At 32.5% G+C, this 22,151-nt stretch overlaps 1 protein-coding gene and 1 pseudogene across 1 annotated transcript in view; one reads left to right on the top strand and one right to left on the bottom strand.

Annotated features, from left to right (window-relative positions):
- The window catches only part of PCDH15 (protocadherin related 15), a 562,288-nt gene that overhangs the window by 254,247 nt on the left and 285,890 nt on the right, over window positions 1-22,151 (top strand). Inside the window, exon 10 of the mRNA XM_011361648.1 lies at window positions 8,387-8,499. Within this exon, the coding sequence (XP_011359950.1) occupies window positions 8,387-8,499 (113 nt within the window). The remainder of the gene's footprint in view (window positions 1-8,386; window positions 8,500-22,151) is intronic.
- On the bottom strand, window positions 18,836-18,954 carry LOC111740825 (annotated as a pseudogene).

The raw sequence follows: 22,151 nt of genomic DNA, 5'->3' as shown, positions 1-22,151 counted from the left end.
GAGCCTGGGGTTTGTGAGAAAGATTATCCCTACCCTACCCTTGCCTTGCTCTGTTGCTTCAGTCATTAACATGTCACAGCCAGTGGGAAAAACAGTAAAGTCCAGGGCAAGTGACTCTGTGGAAATAAACCAAATTTTTCCAAAACATGAGAACAGTGTAAGTTGTAGAAACATAAGGGAAACTGTAGAGACAGTGAGTAGTGTTTTAGTGCTCTACTGCTGTACAATAAACTATTCAAAACATTAGTGACATAAAATAGCACCAATTTATTACTTCTCATGTTTCTGTGGGTTGATTGGGATCAACTGAGCAGTTCTGCTTTATTTACATGGTATAGCTGACGTTATTCAAATGCTTGCACTCAGCTGGGTACAAGCTAGGAATTGACATCCAACATGATCACTTGCCCCTTCTCTCTGGCCTAGCCTCATTTGGTAGTCTTCTCGACAGCATCGTTTTTGGCTTCTAAGAGGGTAAAAGTAAAAGCTGCCAGTCTTCTTAAGACTGGTCCTGGAACTAGAACAGCATCATTTACACTACTATCTATTGGTCAAAACAAGCACACGTCTACCCTAGACTGAAGGAGAGAGAAAATAGACTGTTTCTCAATGGGAAAAAAAAATCTGTAACCATTTCTGATGTACTTCAAATAACTTGTGTATATGTTAGCTCAAGATAGTTATATTTTAGATTGAAGATATAACTGTTCTTGATTCCTCATCCCATGAGTTAAAAATAAGTTTGAGTAAACTCTCTAATATTTAAAAATTATACATGCTTTATTATTATTAGCTAAGTTTTTAATACTCAATAATTGCATAGAGTACTGATTATTATTTATTATATTGACTATAAATCCACATTTCAAATAACTTTATTAATTGTTTAAAAATTGTCACTGTGACTTATTTCTGGTCTTCATGATTTGACCTAGAAATATGACTGACTGAGCCCTTGTACTAAGAGCGTGGAAAGTTAGTGTCCTTCCCCATTTTTGGTGTTCACTTTTGCATGCATCGTTAGTGTTATCTTTAATCTCAGGTCCATTTGAAGGAATAGTTCCCAACTATTTATCATTTACATGAGTATTTGTTTAGGGACAAATGAATACTTCAAAACACAGCTCACTTTAACTGGCCAATTATAAACCAAAATCCAGTGCAATATGCTGAAGCAGACAGACAGGGGAATGTGCACATCAACCCTTCCACACTGTGTAATTGCACACCTCCCTTAAGACTCTTCACCTGTGTCCCTACAAACATACCAAGAGCAGCAAGTGTCAACTGAATATTAATTTTTATTAAGCTTATTTTTGCATTATTTTTGGATGAAATAAATACAAAATTTGTTTTAATAAGGGTGGTAGTTACATGGGTATATTGCTCAAAAACATTGAAGCTTATCTGTACATTTTATTGTATATAAATTGCACCATTAAATAAAAAAACAGAAATTGATGTTTTTTTCTTAATCTCACTTTGGGAATGACTACAGTAAACAATAGGTAAAATTTTATTTACATAATTGAGAGAATAAAGTGGACTTTTAGAAATTTACTTCAGTGATGATAAATAAATGGAATGTCAGAAGATTTAGGAGGCTATCACAGTGGTCCAAGAATGAAAGAAGAAGGCTCTGAATAAGGAGAAAGTAGAATTATACAAAAGAAACATGTAGGAGTGAATGACAATGATATAGGCAAGAAAGAATTACTTGGTCAATGTATGGAAAATTGAACCTGCCTAGTCAGAAAAATGGTGGTACTATTAGGAAAAAATCAGTTTCTGGCTTTTGTAGTTCTTTTATATTTAAATTACAGATATGAACATTTCATCTGCCCAACAGTGGTGGTTTTCGAACTTTACAGGGCATGAGAATCACCTGAGATTATCCAAAGTGCACATTCCAGACCTTCCTTTTCAAGAGATTCTCATTCAGAAAATCTGGGGTAGGATTTTGGTCTTTCTGATGCATCTAGACCAAGAAGTACACCCTTAGAAGTACTGCCATAAAAATGCATAAGAAAAGCAACCCAGGCATATCTTTGTAGAATTTTCCTAAGTTCAAAAATTGGCTACTAATAGTGTAATTTTTTGAGACAATTAAAAGATAATTTGAGATTTTTTTCAAGGGGGGTGAGTTACAGACTTGTCAATATTTTGGATTAAAAAAAAAGTTTATTATTCATCAGAAAGAGCTTAAACAGAAGTTTACAAAGGCAATGGACTTAGACCTGAGGTGATATGAAAAGATGTGGAATTGGAACAAAGAGACCTTACTGTTTTCAGTTAGAATTATCAAAGATACACAAAGAAAATGTACTAGCTTAAAGGAAAAAAATGATAAGCTTTTAACTAATGGGAGAACATAATAAGAAGTTAGAGGTAGTATCTATCATATAGATTTGAACCTAGGGATAATTTGTTACCAAAAAAAATGTTTTTAAAGCATAGAGGAAAACATAGTTAAGATTATTGACAACATTTTAGTTATATAAAAGATGTAGCAGATGAATTGACTATCCGGGAAGTGGAATTGTAATATTTTTAACTCCAAAATTAAAAATTAAGGCAAGAACTTGATGGAGAAACCCCAGAGTTTTGGAGATGTTTTGGTAGAATCAACATTTTTGATGAAATATGCGTAGTTTCATTAAATGGAATGAATATCAAATTTTTTAAAATGAGAATTTAAGTGAATCTCTAGGGTTCTTATACTTAGACATGTACTTCTGTTCTTTGACATTTTATACTTCATTTATAATAGCTTTTGTGAGGTATTCAATATTCAGAGGTCACTCAAAGGTTTTTATTTAAAATCAACTGGAGATATATTATAATTGCTTTTCTTCTACCAAAGGAAATTATAGGTGTATTCATCAGTAACATTTGGCAGAGACTGAACATAAATTCCTGTATGTCTACAATGTCAAAACTTGGAGAATAGCCTCAAATTTCCATAAGTTTCTATGGCAATTCAGTTTTCTATGACAAGAATCCAGTTTTCAACACTGAGAATGACAGAATTAAGATACCATGTAATTGCTCATTTATTGCAAAACACTTCCATAACTATTTTAGAATAACAATACTAACAATATGATTATTTTAGACAGTTTGTTATTTTTTTTAGTAAATTCTTTTGTTCTTAGGCTATGTTTTACTAAGGATGCAACCTCGAGTTCCTATCTTTTAAAATTATCTAGGACAGTTCTTTTCTGTTTGTGTCTATGTCAACAACTAAATATTTAGATTGATGTGCTATATTTCACTTTTTTTATTTTTGAGATGTCCTTAATGTTAGTGTCTTATAATGGTATATAATATTTCTATGGCTCCAAAATAAAAGACAGTAGCATAGTTAATTAAATCTGTCTTTAATGCCTATTCCCTCAACTTATTCCCTCTTGCTCATATATAACTTTTTTTTAATGTTATGATTTATCTTTACATATATATGTTCATATTCGAGGTTAACATACTATATGTACTTTTTCCAAATCAATTTCTCATTTAATATATTTAAAGATAACTCTATAAAGTAAAGATATCCATTGTTTACTTTTACATTTGAATTATATCCACTTGAGGACATATTACCATTTATTTAACCAGACCACTATTGAGGTATATTTAAGTGGTTACTTATATTATTATAATGTAAAAGTTTCCTAAAAGTGGAATTTCCAGGTCAAAAAGTAAATACTAGTATGATTTTGCCATTTTTTTTTATTGTAGTAAAATACACATAACATAAAATTTACCATCTTAACCATTTTTAAGTATATAGTTCGGTGGCGTTAAATACATTCATAATATTGTGTCTAAAACTCTTTTCTTATAAAATTGAAAATTTATACTCATTAAACAATAATTTCCTATTTTCCTCTTTCCTACAATCCCTGGTAACCACCATTCTACTTTCTGTCTCAATAATTATGAATACTTTAAGTATCTCATATAAGTGCCATTCCTCATGTAGCATTTGTCTTCTTATGACTAGTTTATCTCACTTAGCATATTGTCTTCAATGTTCATCCATACTGTAGCATACGTCAGCCTTTCACTTTCAATCCATTGTGTTTTTGTATGTAAAGTGAGTTTCTTGTAGATAGCATATAGTTGCATCTCTTTTTTTTTTTCCTCCAATCTTTGTCTTTGGAGAGTTTAATTCATTTACATTTAAAGTAATTAAGGAGGGACTTCTTTATTTTGCTTTTTGTTTTCCATGTCTTATTAATTTTTTATTCCTCATTTCCTGCATTACTGTTTTTTGTGTTTTGTTAATTTTTCGTAGTGAAATGTTTAAACGCCTTTCTTATTTTCTTTTGTGTATATTCTATAACTATTTTTCTTTGTCTTTACCATGAAGATTACATTTAACATCCTACTTTCTGTCTCAATAATTATGAATACTTTAAGTATCTCATATAAGTGCCATTCCTCATGTAGCATTCGTCTTCTTATGACTAGTTTATCTCACTTAGCATATTGTCTTTTATCTGAGAATGCCTTAATTTCTCTGGCACTTTTAAAGGACAATTCTACAGATATAGGATTATTTTTGACAGGTGCTTATTTATTTTAGTGCTTTGAATATATCGGCCCACTGCCTTTGAGCTTGAAAGTTTCTATTTAGTAATATGTTGATAATCTTATTTAAGATTTTTTGGTGTGTGATGAGTCCCTTCTCTCTAGCTGCTTTCTGGATTCTCTTTTTGTCTTTCTCTTTTGAGTTTGATTATAATGTGTCTTGGAGTGAGTCTTTTTAAATTCATCTTACATATATCATTGATGGATGTTTATTTTTATATATTTCATCAGACTTCAAAAGTTTTCAGCCATTAGTTTTTAAAATATTCTCTCGGCCCCTTTCTCTTCTTCTGGGACTCCAACAACATGTATGTTGGTCTGCTTGATAGTGTCCCACAGGTCTATTAGGCACTGTTCACCTCTGTCCAATCTTTTTTTCTTTCTACTGCCCAGACTCAGTAATTGCCATTGCCCTATCTTTGAGTTCATTGATTCTTTCTTTTGCCAGCTCAACCACAACTCTGCCTTTGAACCTCTCTAGTTAATTTTTCATTTCAATTATTATATCTTTTTGCTTTAGAAGTTCTTTATAGTTTCTTTTTAGGTTTTCTTTACTTTTATTGATATTTCCATTTTGTTCATAAATAATTATATTGACTTTCTCTATGTCTTCCTTAAGTTCTTTGAGCATCTTTAAGAGAGTTGTTTTAAAGTCTTCATCTAGTAGTTCATCCATTAAGTGTTTTTAAGGGGCAGTTTCTGTTGATTTATTTTGTATTTTCTTTGAATGGGCCATACTTTTCTGTTTATTTCTACACCATGTGGGGTTTTTCACTGTTGTTGAAAATGGCACATTTGAATTTAATAACATGGTAAGTCTGAAAATCAAATTCTCCCACTTTTCCACATATTCGTGTTTAATGTTCTTATTTTTGTTCATTTTTTTATTGTTGTAAACTTAAAAAGGTTACAGGTGTAAACTTAAGGTCTCAAGAATTTTGAGTCTGTGCTTTTTCCTAGATGTGTCCAGTGACTTTCTAATCCACCACCTCCCCCACATATAGTTGCTTTTGAATGTTTTTAATGCCTGGCTTCCAAAAAGAAAAAAGAAAAAAGAAAAAGAAAAAAAAAAAGAGGGTGATAAAAGGATGCTGGCCCTTTAAATCCCTTGGAATTTACTTTAGCTGAGGGGAAGGGGCTTGTAATAATAAAAGGAGATACCAGGTGTGACAATAATGCTTTCCTTCACTTCCATAAGTGGAAGCAACAAGCACTCATCAGAGTATAGATCTCTGGTATTTGGAGGTCAGGGTCCTTTTTGCCCACCCTAATTCCCACAAGCAGTATGCAAACTGCTGCATCCAGCAAATGGTAAATCCTGCCACGTCCAGCGTGACTCTGGAAAATATACCTGAGTGGGAATGTTGGGAGATTAAGAAAAGAAAGAAGACGGAAAACTGGGATCAGGAGGTCCACTGTCTACTGATGGTGGAGAAGTGGTGCAGTTTTATTTTTGCTAGTTGCTTTTTTACAAGAACATACTATTGCTGGCATAAGCAATTTCCCTTAGGCATAGCAACACTATTTCTTCTACTTCTCCGAAGCCACATTTTATCATGACCTTCAACTTGTTTATCTGCCTGTGGCTACATTTGCACCATCTTGTTCTCAGGAAGAATTTGCGGAGGCGAGGCAACCCTTGGTTGCCCTTGCAGACTGCAAGGACCTTGTCAGCTTACAGTCTGCTCTCCATAGGAAACTGCTTTGGGAACATGTGAAGAGCTTCCTGTGAAGGGGCTGAGGGGAGGGGAATGGGTAACTTCTGTGCTGAGAGCTGTAACTGACAGAAATTTATCACAATTTATTGTCTAAACCCTCTCCTGGAAGTTACAAGACTTCCGTAGACTCCAGAATTCCAAAATATTTATATCAGACATGTTCTACCAATGGAATTTCTATGTAGGTAGAGAGATACATTCCTGGCCTTCCTACACTTCCCAGAATCTCCCAATACTATAGGTTATACTAAATTCTCCATCAGAGGTTTTATAAAAATCATTTAATAACACCAGAAATGTTTGAAAGTGCCTGTTTTCTAGAGACTCACCAATGGAGTATGGTGTCTACCTGGGACCATTGCTAATCTAACAGTAAGGAATGGAATTTCAGTGTGGTTTTAATTTGAATTTATCATTCTTATATATAAAGATGAACATCTTGGTATATGTTCAAGGGCCATTTGCCTTTCTCTTTCTGTGAACTATCTGTTCATTTTCTAGCTCAAACCTTTCATTTTTAATGTTTAGTTGATCTTTTTTTTTTTTTTAATTCGTAAATCTACATACATTAGGGATATGATTAGGGATTTGTCTCTAATCTAAATGCAACTATTTCCCCAAGTTTGTCACTGTGGTTTTACTTTGTTTATTGCATCTTGCCTTATAACTTTGTAATGTCATCAAATTTATATCTTATTTATTGCTTCTGGATTTTGAACCATAGTTAGGAAAGATATTCCTTCTCTCACATTAGAGTAGAATTTATTCATGTTTTCATCTATAACAAGTACTTATATTGTTTTATTGTTTATTGTTCATGAATATCTTCTTCATTTGGGGTTTACTCTAGTATTGTATGAAGAATGGATGCAATTTTATTATTTTCTTTATGGCTCTCCTATTAGGTAAATGCTTCAATTCAAAAATCCATTTTCCCCTAATGTGTTGAGATGACTTCTTTATCATATGCTAAATTTTCATGTGCAATTTTGACTATTTCTGGATTTTCAAGTCTATTTTATTGGTGTAATTTTTTCACCTCCCGACCCTGCCCCTCACATTAACCCAGGGTAATTTCTTTTTGGTCTCAGAGTCAAAGCAAGGAGCAATACCGATTAATTTATTTTGGGATATTTTTGGCTTCTGGAAAACTAGATTTGAATGCAAACTCTGTGTTACTTTGTCTCTGACCTTAAACACATTATTTAATATATCAAAGCTCTCAAATCCTCCTCTTTAAAATAGGAATGATTTACAGAATTATTGATGATTACTTATATAAAGCATTTACACAGAGTAAGCTTTAATAATTGGAAGCCATGCTGTTTTATTCTTGTGGTTATTGTTTGGCCAAATGTGTTTATTCTATAGTTATATAACTTGATGTCTATTTTTCTTCACTTTAGGAAAAATAATGTTGCAGTATACAAAGAATAATGATACAATTGAAGGAAATTTCTGTAACAAATATATTTCTACTCACTAAAATGCTTGCATTTAAGAAATATCCTCTTTAGACATTAAAGTATCATCAAAATATATTATGTAATATTTTAAAATATTTTTATGTAATATAATTGATGTAGTTAGTTTGATACTTGAGAAAAATATTTGCCCAGCTAGAACAGAATATGCTCATTTTAATTTCCAAACATCTTGATATTTGGTAAAAATTAATACTCATTGTTTATTACAAGATATTTTGAGAAACCATGCAGGCTATAATTAAGATTTATGCACCATTAAAATACAATTTTAGAATTCAAAATTTGCTCTCTCCACACCTAATACCTCTTTTCATGTGATGAAGTTTTAAATAATTAAAGAGCTCTCTTAATAAAATATATTTGGAAAAATCATCCAAACAAGACACATTTTCCATCGTTTTACTTATAAACAAATTAATTATATACCAAATTTGCATCTGCTTTCCCTAGACTGCATAATTTTGAAACTTAATTTACTAACGAAATTGCGATTTTATCACTCAGTTAATGAAGGGAAATAGATAAAGCAGATACACATATTACTAATTGTTCTCAATTATATGCTGAAATCTCAATGTCTTCCAGGGACTCCTGAGGATTACCCACGATTTTTCCATATGCATCCTAGGACTGCAGAACTTAGTCTCCTGGAGCCAGTAAACAGAGATTTTCACCAGAAATTTGATTTGGTCATTAAGGTAAAGTAAACTAATTTCTTACTTCCTTGTATTTATAACTGCTAATCAAAGAAAACTGTAGAGGCTACTGTAGATACTTTAATGTTATAAAAATTAAAATTAATTTGGACAGCAATTAGTCAATTTTCCACTATAAAAGTGAAGTGCAGCAATTTTACTACATCATTGCTTTTCTTTAAAATAAACTTATATTACAATGTGATTCAAATACTGAATATTTTGTATGTAATAAGTGCCCTAATCTAATGTATATAATTCTGAATTCTATTCTTTATTACAGCTAGAACAGAATAGAACAGAACTATTCTTTAATAGTTCATCTTTTTCGCTAAAAGGAATTTTATCTGCAAAAGCTTAACTAATGAATATATTTAAAGATGCATAGATTTATAATTTTATTTTAATAATGTATTCTTTTTTAAATGTTGTTGCTCTTTCTAACATAAAAAGAAAAAGAAAATATCTTGCTTGTCCAGAAATTTTTATATGTCTTTTTTTTAATTTTGAAAGATGATCCTCGACTGGAAAATATTTCAAAGCTGGGAAAATTTTTCAAAGCTAGGGGAAAAATTTCAAAGCTAGGGTAATTCAATTAGCATTATAATGTTTTTTTTTTAAATAATAATAAATGTAAAAGGTATTATGGAAACCTGCATTATCTGTCAATTAATTCTGATAGACTTCATTAAGAAGATAAGATTTGAGCTTTGAACTGAAGGAAGAGTAGTGATGAGGGATGGGAGAAGGGCATTCAGAGTAAAAGGACATTAGAAAGGGCACAGTATGTTGAGTGTGTATTATATAACTTTTTCATATCTACACATACAAAAAAAAAGAGCTATAGATCATGGGAATCTTTTTCATTTCCACTTTTGGCTTTTACTTCTTGCAAATAACACAGATATATTTTTCAAATGGTCACAACTGAACCTGATTTCTGGTGGTGAATGGAAACTTTCCAAAAATTTCTGTGAAGATGAAAGATATCCAGCCCTCAATCATTCACTGAGATTTTGTGAAAGAGAGCTATCCTTCCTCTATTTCAGCAAGCATTTGATATATAGAGTAAATTAGTCCTGCACTAATCAAATGGAGGGGTTCAAATAAGGGAATAATTTAAGAACCAAAGCCATGTCGCGAATGGGCTTATTATAAAAAGATATATAAGTATAGTCCAAAAAATCAGGAACTAATTCAAACCAAAGTTTTATAAATTGTAGAAACTTTGTAATCAAATATTTATGTCTCTCTCTGCCTTGTTTGAAAAATTAAATTATTAAAAGCAAATATTGTAGCAAATAAATTCTCATTTATCTCAAGAAAAGTTATATTTCATTTTTAAAAAGCTATAGAAAAACTTTTCTTTAAATTAAACTTACGGAATATTTTTTAAAATTTAAAAGTGGAAAGAAAAAGGAAGTAAGGAAGGAAGCTTACTGAGAATGTATATTGTACAAGGTGTTTTATGTATATTTTTTCATTAAATTATAGCCATAACCTTAGTAGTATGCTAATTAGCACAAATGTGAACACTAAAGCTCAGAAAGGGTGATTGGCTCAGAGTTACATTATTAATAAGCAGCAAAACTCAGATTTAAATTTAGATTTTCATCTAAACTAAAGCTGTGCTCTTTTCACTTCACCAAGATGCATTTGCTTAGAAATAATAGGTTGTCTGGATTAACTATCTGTCAATGCTACTGTAAACAATATATAGACATGGATTTAATTTTACTGCAAATTAGGGAATATTTTATTAGCACCAATTATATTATACATACCAGATCCTGTGTTTATTTAGTGTTCCTCTGTCATTATGCAATTTGTAGTCTAGAATGGGAAAGAGTTATATAAGCCGATAAATCAAATATAACACGTTGACTGCTAACAGAAGAACATATAACAAGTGCTGGTGAAGCGCAGAACAGGCACATTTAAATTAATCTGGGGACTCAGGGAAGATTTCTGGTGATTTCCCCAAGTTAAATTTTGCTATATTAGAAGGTTTGGCCAATGAATAAAAGTGGGAAATATGTTTGAACATAAGGAAGAGCAGAAGTAAATTTTTGGAGGCATGATGTAGCAGCTAGAAGCAGTTAACAGGGTAATGAGGTATGGAGCCAGACCAGTTTCTTTGGATTTTATTCAGTAAGGGCATTGGAGTCATTTAACAAAGAAAGATTCCTTTTACCATTTGTTTATAATGGTCACACATGAGATTCATCTTCATGCATCGACTACATCATTTTTTTTTTTTATCATAGGGCGATATAAAACTCAAAAATGTGTACCCATTGTCTACTGTCTATCTACCTGGAGCCATGTGGTGCTTCACTTAGTGGGAATTAGAAACCTTGACAAAGCACTGTTTCAAACCTGCCTCATTTGAAACCTGAAATTCATTATTTTCCTTTATTATCAAAGTCAGGTGTCCTAATATAACTGGTTACAGTGAAACAGTCCATCAATTATAGAAACAAAAATCAGTTAAAATAGGCCATATTTTTTTTTATTTTTAATAATACCTTATATTATTAATAAAAGTTTCTACAGACATTATTAGATTAAAATTTTGCATTTTGCGTGCTGTCAAGAGGATAATAAGCAAAGATATCAATCTTTAAGAATAATAATGTGTCACCTGCTTGAATAATAGCTTAATATTGTGGCTTTGTATAGGGGTCCATTGAAATGCTACGATCTGGCAGTTCTCTTCTGTAGTAAGCTTTTCACCCTCTTCCCTTTTTCTTATTTTAATAATGCTTCATTTTTCATTGGCCATAAAAGTTTTTGTTGGACTCGATCCCAATTTCTGTATCGAAAGCTAAGGAAAAATAAAATGAAGTATCTTCTCTTAAACTTTGAAGAAGAGTTAATTCTGCTTTGAAAAGCTATATGCACATTAAACCACTGGTGATTGTCATGAAATAGAAATTTATCATTTTCATTTTATCTATTTCTGCCAGTGATTTATTTACTAGACTGACAAATAAAAATATAAAAGTGAAGCTCGAAAGACAAAATGGAGTAGTTCACCAACTTTAGAATATAAATTTTTAAAACGTCAATTAAAAGAGGAAAAATGATTCATATCAATCATTATTCCAAATTTTAAATAATTGTAATCACTTAATTACAACTTTAAAATAAAATGCACATTTTAAATAAGACTCAGCATTTAGTTTGCCCGCTAGAGTTGATATTTATGCCTCTTGGCCTTGTATAATTATTCGTAATATTTCTTTACTCTCAAAAATGCCCCATTTTAGATAAACAGTTATGTGATCACCATAGTTGTAAAGCAAAAAACAACTGTGATATAGAAATGTGAAATCACATTTTCGATTCTAGATAATAATGAATTAGATCATGCATGGAGTGTCTATAACAAAGCCTAGAAAATTCACCTTAATTATTATAAGTGTAGTATTTATTAAAAATGTTATTAGTTGATATATTTTATACTCTGGGAAACCTAATACAAAGGTTAAATGGATAAATTATTATGAATTCACTATCTCTCAGTTGCTCAAACATAATTGTATTTTATATCTAAATCTTTTTGATAAACAACTATAGCAAGGGTCACAATGATATCATAAGCATCATTGTATTATGATCTTTTTGATTTTCCTCTTGTTTCTCATTCACCTACTCATATTGTCCATCAGGCTAACCTTTAACTTCTTTTCTTTCCAACATCATGGCCACATTAAACCTTAGCTCTCATCAGTCATTCTGCATACTTTCTATTCTAGCCGTAAGAGAGGACTTGCAGGGCCCTAAAGTCGCCATACTCTTTCTGGCTTCCAGATATTTACAGATGCTCTCCCTCTTCCTGAATCATTCCTTCCTTTCCTTATCAACAATGCAATTCACATTCATGATTTGTTGATGCTGCAGATGCTAAAAGGATACTTTCTATGAAAGGATGTGGCCACTGAATGGAAGCCCCTCCTCGCATCCTGCTCCTCCCTGTGGTTGCTCTGACTTCTATATTTAGTTTGCCTGTTTATTTCCTCTGGACCTTTAGAGGAGGGAAGATTGTAATGTATTTCTTTACATTGTGGCCCAAGCCCCTACCTTTATGCATGTGTAGTACATAGAAGGTACTCAATAAATATTTGTTGTAATTGTTTTCTGGTACAGCAAATATTATAAGGATGCTGGATTTGGTTACCTACATTTTAATTGTATTTAAATATATACATTTGAAAGTGTATGTATTTTATACAATTTTATTTATGTCTCTGTCCAGAATAAAGATACAATGAACTTCATAGATAAATTCAATCTCTGGAAAAAAATGCCAGACCTATGGTAAGGCATGGTGTAAAGCCATGTATGAGTGCATTTTAATACAATTCTCTTTTTTTCTAAAAAAAATGTATATATATTCAACATAGAAAATGAGCCACAGAATCAAAACTAGTGATTAAATATTAGTGCCATGTGCCAGTTCTCCTGGCAATTTACTTTGCTTTAACTTGAGAGACAAAGGACAACAGCATCTGAGAATGATTGAAGCCTAAGAGAACAGCTACTACAACCCTTGATCATATGCATGAATCTCTAACGCCACAATACTAGAAAATATTTAGCTTCTATTTGAATAATAATCTCAATTATACTTACTTCACAGGGATTCAATGGAAAGCTCAGGTTCACTGTTTTTAAGGCATATGGCATTTGTTAGTTTTCAGTTTGCCAGTTTTTTCTGAGAGTTTATTAGGTGCTTGACATTTTGCTCTCTGTTGAGAAGGCAGAAATCTATGAAAGCTCTGCCTCAAGGAAATCACAAGTATGGAAATTATGCTTTCAGAATTATTTCCTTTCTGAATTCAACATTCGTATTTCTAATTACTGCTTGTATAACTACTTTAAGTATTAAGCAATTGCATCAAATTAAGAATGGGGTAAACTATATATGTCCTTTAAAAACCTTAAGCCTTCTTTCTTTCAATTAATAATATTGCAATCAGCCAGTCATCCAAACTGGGAGCTCCCAGTTCCTTTTAGGTATCTGTCTCATATGTCCCTATTCAGTCACATTTCAAGTCCTTTCCAGATACCTCTGGAATTTCTCTTGAATCTCTCTCCATTCTCCATGTTCACTGCAGTTCTCTAGTTATCATCCTCATGGCTGCCCATCATCACACATACATCTCTTAAACTTTAGCCTGTTTTCCTTGCATCCTTCCTATCTCCCCACATTACCAACAGAGTAGCGCCTAAATAAATAAATAAATAAATAAATAAATAAATAAATAAATAAATAAATGAATGATGGTTATTATGCTCCATATTGTCATGAAGCCATTTGACAATTTGCCCCCCTACATGAATTTCCAACTGAGAACTTTGTAGATATGAAAGATCACAGGTATCAGGGGCAGTTGGACAGAGTAACAAGTCACAGATCATTAGTCATCTCTTCTAAAATAAAAGAGATGGCATATCCCATGATAATGAAAGAACTATCAAATTCATTAACTCTGTTAAAGACTTTGTGAAATATAAGTTACTATTCTTTCTGCTGTAGTGTGAGTATTGCCAATTTGTAAAAAAAGAAAAAAGAAAAAAGAAAAAAAGAAAAGAAAAAGAAATAAAGAGGAGAGAAGAAAGGCAGGAATATTTCCTTTAGGAAAGATTGAATAGGAGCCTTCAGTGAGCCAGAGTTAGGAGAGGAAAAAAAATATCAGAGCTGATATAGTCCAGCCACAAGAAGCAAGACAAATGCTATGGATGACATACTTTCATAATTCTGGAAATATTTAGTAATGTATTCCTCTCTCTATTGTGGATTCCTCTTGAAAGAATGAAACACACACATACCCCACACCTTAGATCAGCAGGTCAACAAAGAAGAAGCTCACTTCCTCTGCCCCAATAGCCAGATCTGTAAGGTAAAGAAGTTTGAATCCATTAAGAGAGAAAATCCTTTATACAATTTAGAGAAAAACATCCCACAGAAATTTTAAGCATTAATTCTAATTAATAATAAAATAACAATCCCTTCAAGATCTGGATGAATAACACTTTCGGAAATCCATGGTCGTATTTGACACATTTTCTAAATGTTTTCCTTCTATTTTAATTTTATGTTCTCTTTTATAAAATCTTTTAGATTGCATGTAAACATTATTTTTATTTCCTTAAAAAGAATACTCTATATTATTTCATTCTGGTTGTCCACATTTCTAAAATTTCTAAGTACTAGGTTGGATTACTTGAATATTATGCCAATTATGGAAATAAATAAAAGGAAAGAATATTAAGTGTCTTCTTATCTCATACTGTTACTCATCCATCTGGGTTAATCAGAACAGAAATAGAATATAGCCATGGAATATAGCGACTGTCCAAATATACAAGCTGACAAAAGATACACCGAGGTGACATTTTACTTGCACTCTTTTCTTCATCACAAGGAAGAAAAGACCTGCAGCTGCTTGGAAAAAGAAAAGCAATTTATCCATTCTCACCACAGTACCTTGATTTTGGCAAGGTCCTCTTATCTGCAAAGGTCATTATAGGAGTTAAATATTAAGTCTAAATATTGTAAAATGTTCAAACAAAAGCCATTTTCTGAGCAGTCCTTGTCATATCTTCCCACTCCACACCCTTCACACACATAAACTACTTGCCCCCTATATACGATTGTTCCCAAGTAATCTTTCTTCATAAGCTTCTTGGTTGTTGTATAGAAAACTAAAACTAAATAGGGCATATCTAAAAACTTGTAAGCTAAATAGGGCTAACTACTATTATTTTTCTCAAGAACAGCCTGGAACATAAGAGAAATATTAAACTCCTATTACCTTCCAGGCTCTGAAAAATAACCTACTTAAAGAATTTATTTTTTTGGATATTGTTGGATAGATTATTCCAATCGATCAATTTACATAAGGCACTTTAGAGATATTTTCTTCTAGTTTGGAGAAAACTATGGGAATGGGATCAGAATCCAGAATAGGCCTTTGCTGGATGGGAAAGCAAAGGGCAGGACAAAATAAGGTGCAATAAACATGATTAGAAGCATTCCAGGAAAAGAAATTACTACCTCATCATTATTATAATTTTGTCTCTGGCTGGCCTTGGCATTTATAGCCAAGATGATTCTCATGTTTAAAACACCAACCAAATAGAATGACGTATCTGTGATTAGAGAGAGTTTTGTGATTCTGTAGTCTTTCCCAGAGAAATTGAGGTTTTCTTCTTTAAAGCATTCAAAATTGCGTTAGTCATTCTAGTGTCAGTTCATATCTCAAGCTCTAAACAAAGGACAAGATTTTTATTATTGAAAGGTATACAAAAGCTTTGAGAATTCATGTTTTCATTGCAATACATTATAAAAACAATGGGCAAATTCTTACTTCAAGTGGAAATAAAATATACTTCACTTTATTAAAAATGTTCCTTAGAAGGGAAGTGTGTCAATTAGTCAATATAATTTTTTTGTCATATCATAAACTCTTTTGGAGAGTATGTTGTCTATATTCTGTCTATATATATATTTTGGTCAAACCGAAAATGTATTTCTTTACAACCAAAAATGTATTTTTTTGCTGTATTTAAGATATTATAAACAATTCAGTAGTATGATATTCGAAACAATTCATTGTATTTTATTTGATAAATTATCGTATGATTTTATAAATTCTCACATCTTTTTTTAGTAACTCATAAATAGGCTTTCTGTCAGATTCATTATGCATTCCTTAATTTTTAGAGTATTAAAGTTTAATATAGGAAGTCCTTGTAGGTTTTAAGGAAATATAATTTTATAGAAAGGGTCAAGCTGGCCCCTGGGGACTCTTGCTAGGGTGTTTGGTACAGGCCAAAATCAACTACACCCTGTCCACTGCATGAGGCCACTTGGTATGAGCTACAAAGTGATCTGCAGATAGTTGCCACTTATGTTGGTCTTGGAGGTACCTTCGAGAGGCTGGCCTGGGAACTGAGACCAGCTGCCACTAGTGCTGGGCTTGGGGCTGTTTAGCAAGAGGTATAGGGCATGCCAAGATGCTGCTCATTTGAAGTTGGTGAACATTTAAGAGATTTTAGGAAAGTCTGCTGCATGAGCCAAGACAGGCCATGTCTATGGAACAGCCATTGGAAGTGGGTTGGGTGAAAATTGTGTGGGTGGGATCTCAGGTAATCACCAGGATTGGGCAAATGGTGCTAATAGGTTGATGGAAACTCAAACGTGTTGCCCACCTGTTCATGCAAGCTGAGTGAGGGTTGGACTTAACAAAAGGAACAATGGATTCTGCCAGCACTTCTGTCTGGGAGAAAGCTGCCCTGCCAGCCCCCTCCCTTAAGCCAGACAATTCAGTTCTTTTTCATATGTCCCTGATGGGTTTCCAAGATGCTGCTCCGAGCTCAGAACGAATGAGTCAGAGCAAGTAAGTTTGTGGATAAACCCTTTAAGAGGTATGCCAGAGACTCCAGAAGCCTTCTGTCCCACTTTGGCACAATCCCTGCTGGTTTTCACAGCCAGAAGTTATGGGGACTTCTCTTTCCTGCACTGGAACTCTGGGCTTGGGAGTGTGTTGTAGGTCTGGGACTCCTTGCTCCTCAGGGGAAACCTCCACAGCTGAGATATTTCTTTCAATCTGGATGTGAGACCAACATGTTACATGTCTCTATCCGTCCTCTCAGTCTCGAATGGCTTCTTTTGTGTATCCTTAGTTATAGGACTTCTGTTCAGATAGGCTTCAGGCTATTTTCAGTAATGCTTCTTACATAGTTTAGTTCTAATTTGTATGTGGTAATGGGAGGAAGCGAGCGCATTTCCCTGCTCTACTGTCTTGACTGGAACTCTTACTTTTGTAAGTTTTTAAAGGAAATTAAATAATTGGATTAAAGTATCATGTTTGTAATCAGAATCTTAAAAATTTTATGCATCCCCCTGTTTTGTTGTTTGTGTTTTATTGTAGCTAACTTAGGAGGTATATGTTCCACAATCAAACATTTTCCATTTGTATTGTTTTCATACAAGGAAATTTTTGAAATTGTATGAACATTTGCTTCCAAATATAGGCCAAGTAATTTATGTTTGAGTTCTATGGCAAACATGTCTAAATGCCTCATATTTGAAAGTTATAAACTAATAACATCATGAATGCAATAAATGTTAGTTGAAAGCTTAACTAATTTTAACAATCTAAAGTGATTAGGAAAAATGTTAAGTGAATCTAATTTCTAATCAAAAATAAAACAGAAGTATAAATTTAGCCATCCAGCAAAATTTTCAAGAGCAAACGCTCTTCATTATCTACTTGAGAGTTGAACTTAGAATTGGAAATAAAGGGATAAATGGATCTCCATGAACCTTGGGTAGCTGGGTAGACCTTCCAGTTTTCAGAGTCAATCTCCAATAAAGGTGAATAAGCAGCCTGTACTTAAGTAGGAGGGGCAATTTTGAGAAATTTTGTCCTTTACGTATGGAAGGTTTTACTTAAGAGAAGGATAGCAATGGGCGTGATGTCCAGGAAAAGGACAGAGCATATTGAGTGAGGAGAGTAATATGGTAAAAGAAGAGATCAGAACCATGGGGCCTGAGACAAATTCATAATTAATGAAGGGTTTTAATGAGAGAAGTAAAATGACCTGGCTATTTTTTAATGAAAATACTGATTGCAATTAGGGAACAGGCTATTGGCAAGGTAGAAGCTGATGTATAATCCAGGTGAAAATGATAGGCAGGATCAAGGTGGTAACGATGGAAGAGGTGAAAAGTTGTTTGATTCTGCATATATTTTAAAATTATATTCAATAAAATATCTCTATAGATTAGATATAAAGTATAAAATAAAGCAAGGAGTACAGGTGACCTCCAGGTTCTTGGCCTGAGTAACTGAAAGTATGGAGCTGCTATTAAAGTGAAAAAGACTGTTTGTGGTGGTGATGATGAGAATTTTATTTTTGCAGAGGTTATACTTGATACCCAAGCAGAGTTGTTATGTACACAATTGGATATAGATTGGAATTCAGAGGAGATAAAACTTGGGAGTCATTATGTTATTGAAATTTTTAAGGCCACGAGATTAGATGAGATGAGCAAAGTGAGTAAGAAGAGAAGACAACTGAGACTTGACTAAGGCCACTCCAATTTTAAGAATTTGGGGATAAAAGTAGAAATCAGCAAATGAGAATGAGAATAATGGATAGTAACACTGGAAGAAATCCAAGAGAAAATGTGATCATGAAAGGCTAGTGAATAATGTTTTTGTTTGTTTGTTTGTTTGTTTTATGCAAGGCAACCCTTGGTTGGCCTTACAGATTGCAAGGACCTTGTCAGCTTACAATCTCTTATTTTTTTTATTTTTTACACCTACAGCACCTGGTCTTCCTAGGTGGTGTCCCATCCAATTACTAACCAGGCCCAAGCCTGCTTAGCTTCCGAGATCAGACGGGATCGGGCTTGTTCAGAGTGGCATGGCCATAGACATAGATAATGTTTTAAATGCTGAAGATAGGTCAGGAGAGATAAGAAATGAATATATATACTGCTTTCAGCAATGTAGGAGTCACAGGTGATTTTGATAAGAACAGCTGTATTTGAATGGTGGCACAAAAGCCTGACTGAAGTGGAGTTAGGAAAAACTGTGAGGAGTAAAATGATAAAAGTGGGCGGTGTAGATGCACAATAAGTAATTCCTGACTTTCTAGGTAAAAATGGTTTCTTTGTTTTTTCTCTAGCATTTATTTAAATGTCTTGATAATCTGCCCCATATTATTTTTCCCCCCTAAATTATTACATCTACTTGACAGACTTCATATTGGAGATTGTGGAATTTGTTAAATTGCTTGCCACCAGACAGCAGGAAAAACGTTATTCTGTATTCTTAGTTCTCTGGTGCAAGGAGCTAAGAGATTATCAATGTTTGGTTATTTTAATATTGAAAATGGAGTAGTTGTCTCTTTCAATATATATTTTTTATACTTCTGCTTGTTTGGCTTTAGTTTTACTTGGGTCTCATTACTGAAAATGAGGCTTATGCCTGGAAATTTTCAAAACAAAATCTGGCTTTTAAATATGATGTTTAACTTCTAACTACAGACTCTATAGATATAAATAACGTCATCTTATAGAATGATTTTTTTTTTTAAATGCTACCTGTTTCAATTGACCTGCTTTTTTGTATGTATTCACTGGTGATTACACTGGAACAAAATAAATCTGATTTTTGAGAATTTCAATTTATATTATGTAGAAGAAGAGTATTGAATGAAAAATTTGATGCACAGGGCCCCTAAAGGGAAAAGTATAATGTTAATTCATTTTTAGTGCCATATTTAAATCTTATCAAATTTGGATATCTATGTTATTAATATTCTTTCCTGCCACTAATCTCTCTTATTAACTTACAGTTGTATATTCATTTGCATTCTCTAAATTAGAGAAACTGGTGGTGAATTTCCCTGTGTAGCCTCTCATAAATTAGAAGACCTGACTCTGGGCCCTAATCTGTCTATTGCTCATATGTAATGTGGCCTTGAACATAAAACTAACCTTTTTTGCTTCCTCATCAATACAAAAGTATATGTTTTCACATTTAGAGAGGAAAAATAGCATAGAGGTTAAGAATGTGGACTTTGGAGATAAATATCTAGTTAGCACCTCTGAAACTTTCAAATAGGACAGACTATGTAGTAGCGAACCAAAAATATTAGTCATATTAGCAACAAACTGTTAGGGTAACAACAGACGGAACTTTTGCAAGTTGTTTTTAAAGATTTGGGGAATTAAATTGTTTTCATAGATCTAATTTAAGTTTTATTTCTTTTTTCATTGGATCATTTTGATTTCATAATGCAAATAATACATGATTTCCCTGGCTTCACAGCTGGCACTAAAAATTAACAACATATGAGCTGAATGTAAAATATGTTTCTTTCATTGTTAGAGAATTTTGCTTTTTGTTTTCCTCTCTCATCCATAAATTATGTGTTTGTGTGTGTTCTTTGGGGGAAGGGGACAAACTAATTTTGTGGCTTTTCAAAGCATTATTAGTATGTCCAGGATGTGACATAATGGCTTTTAGAGTAATTAGAAACAAAATAAAGAGAGAGAGAGAGAAAAGTCCTGTTCAGAACCACCTGAGTGTGTGAAATGCTCCTGAGGTAATCAGATCAAGGTTGTTGGGTCAGAATCCCATTTAGACCAATTAATTTCATCCAGAGAAAAGTGATCTTTTCTCATCATAGACTGTACCTCTTGTCCTGATCAGCTGTTTCCAAAAAGCCTACTGTATGCCACAGAGGGAACTCTTAGCAGAATATCCACAGCTCAGCACAGGTTAATCACAGCCGCTGGATACAGAAAGAGCTTACCCATCCTGATGGTGTCAGGAGCACATATTGTTATGTGTGAAGAAGAATACATAATTTCTGAAAAGGCTACACATTATTTTAATACCATTGTCCATAGTGCAGGGCAGGGTATCATAAACATTTTCTGATACCCTGCCCTGCACTATGGACAATGGTATTAAAGTGGCCATGGACCACTTTGATAATCTGCTCCTAAGTGAATAAAATAAACTATATACAGCCTTACAATGGAAATCTGACGTATTGAAATAGTTATCAAAATACTAAAAAACAAAGATTTGTTTTTAAAAATCCGTACTTTATATAATATTATTTCACAATGAGTTTATTAATTACCATAATTTCAAATTAATAAATTGCATAAATGATTTCAAAATATCTTAAATATTAATAATACGAAGTGATAATATGTTGTGATGTTTCTTGGTTCAAAGTCACCAGTATCATCATCACTTTGATTTGTTACCTACTCTCTTAATTGATGAAAATGTTAAATTAAAATTAGAAGAAAGTACAAAATTATCTTCTAGAGGCCCAAGTTCTTGTTTCTGGATTGAACAATCAGAGATATCTATTTGAAATACTTGTAAACTTTCATAGCCAAAATGCCACTATTTCTTCTAGAAAAACACTTCAGAATTTAATATAAAGTATTTAACTTTTACATTGAATTAATTTCAAAATACAGCTATTGCAACAATGGAATAAACATATCAATAAAAATTTATGACAGAGAATTTGGATCTATTTCAGTAAAAGCATATGCTATTGACTTATGTCAATGATTTCTCCTAAAGTTTGGGAATATTTTTTAGAAATTAATTGTAATGAAATCTTCCCTTAAATAAAACTTTTGGATTGCTATAATAGAGGATACATTTAAAAAACAAAAACAAAAAAAACCCAGAAAATTAGGGTTGGTGTTTCTCTATTTACAACATGACCATATGGAGATTCCCTAAGAAAATTTATTGGATAGATAAATTGTCATGATTTAAAAAAAAAAAAAAAACACTAAATAGGAAAAAAACAAGAAAAACATATTCCTAATACATAAATATTAATTTTACCTGAATAACATATTTCTGGTTGAATATATTTGAAATTCTATAAGTATTAAAAATAGTTCATTGAAATTAACCATGTTTCTTATATGATGCTTTTGAGGACTTTTCAAATGTACTCTTAATCTATTAATTTTATATAGAATTCTGAGTTATTTGGGTATTTAATTATTAGTGTGGAATGAGAAGATCTGGAAGAGACAAAAATAAGGATAAGACTTTGAGTTATGAATCTCTTTCTCTGTT

Source organism: Pteropus vampyrus, unplaced genomic scaffold (assembly GCF_000151845.1).
Source record: "Pteropus vampyrus isolate Shadow unplaced genomic scaffold, Pvam_2.0 Scaffold68, whole genome shotgun sequence".
NCBI lineage: Eukaryota > Metazoa > Chordata > Mammalia > Chiroptera > Pteropodidae > Pteropus > Pteropus vampyrus.
Note: the sequence above shows the minus strand (reverse complement) of the source record. Positions and strands in the feature narration are given on the sequence as shown.